At 34.6% G+C, this 7,500-nt stretch overlaps 1 protein-coding gene across 1 annotated transcript in view; it reads left to right on the top strand.

Moving 5' to 3' along the window:
* LOC137646020 (zwei Ig domain protein zig-8-like) overlaps positions 1 to 7,500 on the top strand; it is a 131,531-nt gene that overhangs the window by 102,022 nt on the left and 22,009 nt on the right. The window contains exons 3-4 of the mRNA XM_068379150.1: positions 2,797 to 2,966; positions 4,251 to 4,352. Coding sequence (XP_068235251.1) covers positions 2,797 to 2,966; positions 4,251 to 4,352 — 272 coding nt within the window. The remainder of the gene's footprint in view (positions 1 to 2,796; positions 2,967 to 4,250; positions 4,353 to 7,500) is intronic.

Genomic DNA, 7,500 nt, shown 5'->3' on the forward strand with positions numbered 1-7,500 from the left:
CACTGGCTATTAGCGGTCACCATTGGCTTTCCAGTTCCCCTTTAATATTCTTACAGTAGGTTAAACTACCTCAATCTAGGGCAAAGTAAGCCAAGACAGCTGGGGACAAAAGATGTTCAATCCTGTTCAGCCTGACCATCCATCATGTACTAAACTGCTCCTTTTCTTCGAGGCAAAGTCCTCCATAAGTCCTCTACAAGGAAACTGCCATACACCGTAGCAGAGAAGTTTAGAAGTTTGTAAAATTTGGTAAAGTGACCTGGAGAGAAATGCAATGCGAAGTAACTTTATTCTATCCTCTAGTAGAAGCTTTCAACGCGATATAGAAAATTTCATCGAGATACATTTTATATGCTTGTCCAAACGTGACGTCTTTAGGTGTCAGTTATCTTAAAAATGAAGTTAATGATAAACTTAAAAAAAAAAACCTTGATTTCAATGGATTATAAAAAATTTAACAACGATTAAAGTTAAAGAGGAATATATACGATAACTATTAGATTCTAATATGAAATAATACTAAATTCATGCTTTGAAACATTATCCAAAACTAAAAAGCCATAAAGAGTAAATACTCCCCCGCCTGCTGAAATAACGCATGAAAAAAAAAAAAAAATATGAGTTTCATATCTAACAACTTTTCCTTGGCCCCTAGCCAACCCCTCAGCAAAATTTCATGGGCAACAACTTTTTTATATACATCGTTTGGTGAAGAGTCACACACGCAGACGTACAAAAAGACATGATATCAAAACGTAAAGTGTTGGTAATTCAGAAAAGACATTATAACTTTCACTAAACCAATGGGAACGAAAAATGATACTGCACTTTTACCAAATACCCTAATGGGGAAAAAAAAGATGCGATACTTTATACTGTAGGATGTTAAGAGTTCAACCAGTCTAAATATTTAACGATATCGTCCAGAACTAGATGAAGCTATTAGTGGTCAAACTGGAAAACATCAGTGATATAATTTATGTATTCACATAGGCACACATACATATTTTCAAATAAGCCACAAATATTTTTAAATATCGAACTCTATCTGCCACGGGACCACACGCCTTTACAGAAATTTCTTTTTTAATAGGTGCTTAGTGATATATATATATATATATATATATATATATATATATATATATATATATATATATATATATATATATATATATATATATATACTGTATAATATATATATATATATATATATATATATATATATTATATATATATGTATATATATATATATATATATATATATATATATATATATATATATATATATATAAATATATAGTGATGTTTTTCTATCGGTCATAGGTTCGAGTCCTTGATCGAGCAGATAAAATTCTATATTAAAGGGTATTTGAGGCTTATTTGAGTGTTAGTAATAGATTTAATTATATATATACTCTAAATATACATGCATATATCTAGATATATATACACCATGTATACATTACATATATATATACATATATATATACATATATATATATATATACTCGTGTATATATATATATATATATATATATATATATATATATATATATATATATATATATATATATATATATATATATATATATATATATATATATATACTCGTGTATATATATATATATATATATATATATATATATATATATATATATATATACTCGTGTATATATATATATATATATATATATATATATATATATATATATATATATATATATAATATATATACACGTGTGCGTGTATGTGCGTGGGTAGAGAATGAGGGCGAGTTAACAAAAAGACCCTTTAAAGTATACCTTTGAAAAAGATGGTCCCAAAAAAAAAAAAAAACCTTTTCTTATGTTCTCTCTGACATCCTCTTCTGACAGATTTATTTTCCAACCTTGTCTCGGCCAGAAAACAAATCTACCCCAAGAGGTTCAGAAGAGCCTGAATACAATCGTAAGCCCCATTTGACCGAATTCTGTGATAGTGAATATACAGGATGCCCTAACATGTGGCTCTGCTTAGAAAACTCTGGAAAAAAAGTGCACATTTACCGCTAGAGGAAATCTACCACTAGTTGGGAAATCCCTCGCTGCTAATTAATCTAGATGAATAAAGGCACTACTTTTGATATTTGTAAAAAAAAAAAAAAAAAAAAAAAAAAAAAAAAAAAAAAAAAAAAAAAAGTAGTCATTGTAGTATTGAAAGTGGGTATAGTTTATTGGCAAACATGCGGTTTATTATATATTTACATTCTTAGATCTTCTTATTACTAGGCCAGACCAATGCCAGGTTAATTTCTATTATAGGGAATCTGCTAAAAATTACCTTAATTCAGATAACCTGAAGTGAAAATTTTTGAAACTTCATGAATTTCCTCCACTGCTACAAACAGGCAGGCTTTTAAAAACAAAGAATTTTTCCTGCATCTGTCGTAGATTTTTTTTTTCACTATTCCTTTAAAATTACAATTATTGCCATTTTCGTAGTTCAGCGTACATTGTTAGCATTGCTACAAAAATTACAATATTGTAATTGGAGTTGTCTTCCTGACGTAAAAACTGGAAAACCATTATATAAGATGGTGACCTGCATAAGGCTGAATATGGGTCTAAACCAGTAAGTAACATTTATTAACATGATTCTCAAATTTAATATTGTATGTCTGTATCAAACATGTTACTTCGTTAAAAATTATTTAATTTTATCTTAGACTATTTTTTCCCTTGATAAATTCATTTTCTTATTCAACGTACATTTCACTCTTCTCATGGTCTATTTAGCTAATTACCTTCAAAATTTCAGGCACGTGGACACCGGATCCGAACCTCTTGCTGGGCGAATATGAAGAGGAGGTTCCCACTCGGGAAACCAAGGCATATTTCATGACAGAAAACAACACTGTAATCACCGTGCAAGTGGGAACCACTGCTGCACTACGTTGCCAGGTGTACGACGTGGCAGAGCATGAAACGGTAAGTTAGGTGTAATAATAATAATAATAATAATAATAATAATAATAATAATAATAATAATAATAATAATAATAATAATAATAAAGGGAACCACTGCTGCACTACGTTGTCAGGTGTACGACGTGGCAAAGCAGGAAACAGTAAGTCAGGTGTTATGATAATATTAATAATAATAATAATGATAATGATAATAATAATAATAATAAAAATAATAATAATAAAAATATTAATAATAATAATAATAATAATAATAATAATAATAATAATAATAGATAAATAAATAAATAACTAAATAAATAAATAAATAAATAATAGTGATAAAAATAACTATAATGAATAAATGAATAAATAAAAATCATAATAACAATAATTATATTAATAACGTTTCATCACAGTATAATTTTCTGCTTGGTCCCCCTTTCGGTATACTTTCATAATTATTCCTTGCAGACTGCACAGGGTAAACATAATAACAGCTGTAACGACCAAACAGGGCGGTGGCTGCGCTGTAACTGGTGTGCAAATAACATAATTCGAGCTGCAGTATATTTTAGTACTGGGTTTTAAGAAAAGTAAAAACCCAGCGTCCACTCCTTTGCTTTGTTCCAGAGTAATTGGGGGAGCACTCAAGAGGCATTTAACCTTTCTTGGCTAGTTTATTAAAAGAACTCTTTTTATCTTATTCTGCGTTGTGTTCTCTGGGTGTTTTTCAATGCTTCTCTTACTTTGTATTAGTTCTGTTTTTCTTTAACAGTAATAATAATAAAAAAAATAATGTTTTTCAGTGGTAATGAGAATAATAGTTGATAATGATTTGAGATAATAGCATTAACGACACAAAAAAAAAAAAGAAAAAAAGCCAACAGCAAGAAACCTGTAAATACCTAATAATAAACAGAATTCTAACCTTATTGATATATATCATCAACAACAACAATAAATGCAGCCGTTTCCAGTCCACTGCGGGACAAAGGTCTCAGACGTGTGTATTCGTGTCTAGGGTTTGGCTAATATAATCCGTAACAATATTGAGCCGACACATTTTGAAACGTACAAAGGTTTTTAAAACTGTCACACCAATTAATCATCAATAATAATGGGAGCTAACATACTCTAAAAACACCTCATATATTTTTATACATCTAGACGAGAAAATCACCATGAATTTAATCTTTCAATGATCTCACTAATATTTGTAGTAGTAGTAGTAGTAGTAGTAGTAGTAGTAGTAGTAGTAGTAGTAGTAAAAGGTAAGAATTTACTCCAATATTCATTTTCCAACAGGTGTCATGGATAAGACATCGAGACCATCACTTGATCACTGTTGGTCCCAACACCTACTCCAACGACGAGAGATTTCAAGTAACCTTTTCGGAAAAAATGCAGGTAAATGCTTTAATTATTATGAAACATCTAAAGGAAGTTTTATGTAAATATTTTCAAGGGAGTGTTTATTCACACACACACACACACACACACACATATATATATATATATATATATATATATATATATATATATATATATATATATATATATATATATATATACATATATATATATATATATATATATATATATATATATATATATATATATATATATATATCCATCCATCCATATACCAAAGGCACTTCCCCCAATTTTAGGGGGTAGCCGACATCAACAAGAACAAAACAAAAAAAAGGGGACCTCTACTCTCTATGTTCCTCCAGCCTAACCAGGGACTCAGCCGAGTTCAGCTGGTACTGCTAGGGTCCCACAGCCCAACCTCCCACATTTCCACCACAGATGAAGCTTCATACTGCTGAGTCCCCTACTGCTGCTACCTCCGCGGTCATCTAAGGCACCGGAGGAAGCAGCAGGGCCTACCGGAACTGCGTCACAATCGCTCGCCATTCATTCCTATTTCTAGCACGCTCTCTTGCCTCTCTCACATCTATCCTCCTATCACCCAGCGCTTTCTTCACACCATCCATCCACCCAAACCTTGGCCTTCCTCTTGTACTTCTCCTATCAACTCTTGCATTCATCACCTTCTTTAGCAGACAGCCATTCTCCATTCTCTCAACATGGCCAAACCACCTCAACACATTCATATCCACTCTAGCCGCTAACTCATTTCTTACACCCGTTCTCACCCTCACCACCTCGTTCCTGACCCTATCTACTCGAGATACACCAGCCATACTCCTCAGACACTTCATCTCAAACACATTCAATTTCTGTCTCTCCATCACTTTCATTCCCCACAACTCCGATCCATACATCACAGTTGGTACAATCACTTTCTCATAAGAACTCTCTTTACATTCATGCCCAACCCTCTATTTTTTACAACTCCCTTAACTGCCCCTAACACTTTGCAACCTTCATTCACTCTCTGACGTACATCTGCTTCCACTCCACCATTTGCTGCAACAACAGACCCCAAGTACTTAAACTGATCCACCTCCTCAAGTAACTCTCCATTCAACATGACATTCAACCTTGCACCACCTTCCTTCTCGTACATCTCATAACATTACTCTTACCCACATTAACTCTCAACTTCCTTCTCTCACACACCCTTCCAAATTCTGTCACTAGTCGGTCAAGCTTCTCTTCTGTGTCTGCTACCAGTACAGTATCATCCGCAAACAACAACTGATTTACCTCCCATTCATGATCATTCTCGTCTACCAGTTTTAATCCCCGTCCAAGCACTCGAGCATTCACCTCTCTCACCACTCCATCAACATACAAGTTAAACAACCACGGCGACATCACACATCCCTGTCTCAGCCCCACTCTCACCGGAAACCAATCGCTCACTTCATTTCCTATTCTAACACATGCTTTACTACCTTTGTAGAAACTTTTCACTGCTTGCAACAACCTTCCACCAACTCCATATAACCTCATCACATTCCACATTGCTTCCCTATCAACTCTATCATATGCTTTCTCCAGATCCATAAACGCAACATACACCTCCTTACCTTTTGCTAAATATTTCTCGCATATCTGCCTAGGCCTAACTGTAAAAATCTGATTCATACAACCCCTACCTCTTTTAAAACCCCCCTGTACTTCCCAGATTGCATTCTCTGTTTTATCCTTAATCCTATTAATCAGTACTCTACCATACACTTTTCCAACTACACTCAACAAACTAATACCTCTTGAATTACAACACTCATGCACATCTCCCTTACCCTTATATAGTGGTACAATACATGCACAGACCCAATCTACTGGTACCATTGACAACACAAAACACATTAAACAATCTCATCAACCATTCAATTACAGTCACACCCCCTTCCTTCAACATCTCAGCTTTCACACCATCCATACCAGATGCTTTTCCTACTCTCGTTTCATCTAGTGCTCTCCTCACTTCCTCTATTGTAATCTCTCTCTCATTCTCATCTCCCATCACTGGCACCTCAACACCTGGAACAGCAATTATCTCTGCCTCCCTATTATCCTCAACATTCAGCAAACTTTCAAAATATTCCGCCCACCTTTTCCTTGCCTCCTCTCCTTTTAACAACCTTCCATTTCCATCTTTCACTGTCTCTTCAATTCTTGTGCCGGCCTTTCTTACTCTCTTCACTTCTTTCCAAAACTTCTTATTCTCTTCATATGACTGACCCAGTCCCTGACCCCACCTCAGGTCAGCTGCCCTCTTTGCCTCACGGACCTTGCGCTTTACTTCCACCTTTTTCTCTCTATATTTTTCATACTTCTCTATACTATTACTCTGCAGCCATTCTTCAAAAGCCCTCTTTCTCTCTTCCACTTTTACCTTCACTCCTTCATTCCACCATTCACTGCCCTTCCTCATGCTGCCTCCAACAACCTTCTTGCCACATACATCACTTGCAATCCCAACAAAATTTTCTTTTGCTAACTTCCACTCCTCCTATAAATTACCAGTTTCTCTTACTCTCACCTCGTCATATGCCATTTTCAACCTTTCCTGATATTTACTTTTTACCCCAGGTTTTATTAGCTCTTCAACCCTCACTAGCTCCCTTTTACATCCACCTACTCTATTCCCCCACTCTTTTGCTACAACCAATTTTCCTTCCACCAAAAAATGATCAGACATACCGTTAGCCATACCCCTAAACACGTGCACGTCTTTCAATCTTCCAAACATTCTTCTAGTTATCAACACATAATCCATTAATGCCCTTTCTACTACTCTTCCATTTGCCACTCTTACCCATGTATACTTATTTTTATCTTTCTTCTTAAAAAAGCTAGCACTTATTACCATCTCTTGTTCAACACACATATCTACCAGTCTCTCACCACTCTCATTTTCACCTGGTACGCCATACTTCCCAATGACACCTTCTACCTCTCCAGCACCCACTCTAGCATTTAAGTCACCCATAACAACTACATAATTCCTTCTACCCAGTCCTTCTACACACCTAGTTAATTCATTCCAAAACTCATTCCGCTCTTCTTCACTTTTCTCACTACCTGGCCCATACGCACTGACAAACGCCCAACATTCCCTACCCAACCTAACCCT

Source organism: Palaemon carinicauda, chromosome 8 (genome assembly GCF_036898095.1).
Source record: "Palaemon carinicauda isolate YSFRI2023 chromosome 8, ASM3689809v2, whole genome shotgun sequence".
Lineage (NCBI taxonomy): Eukaryota > Metazoa > Arthropoda > Malacostraca > Decapoda > Palaemonidae > Palaemon > Palaemon carinicauda.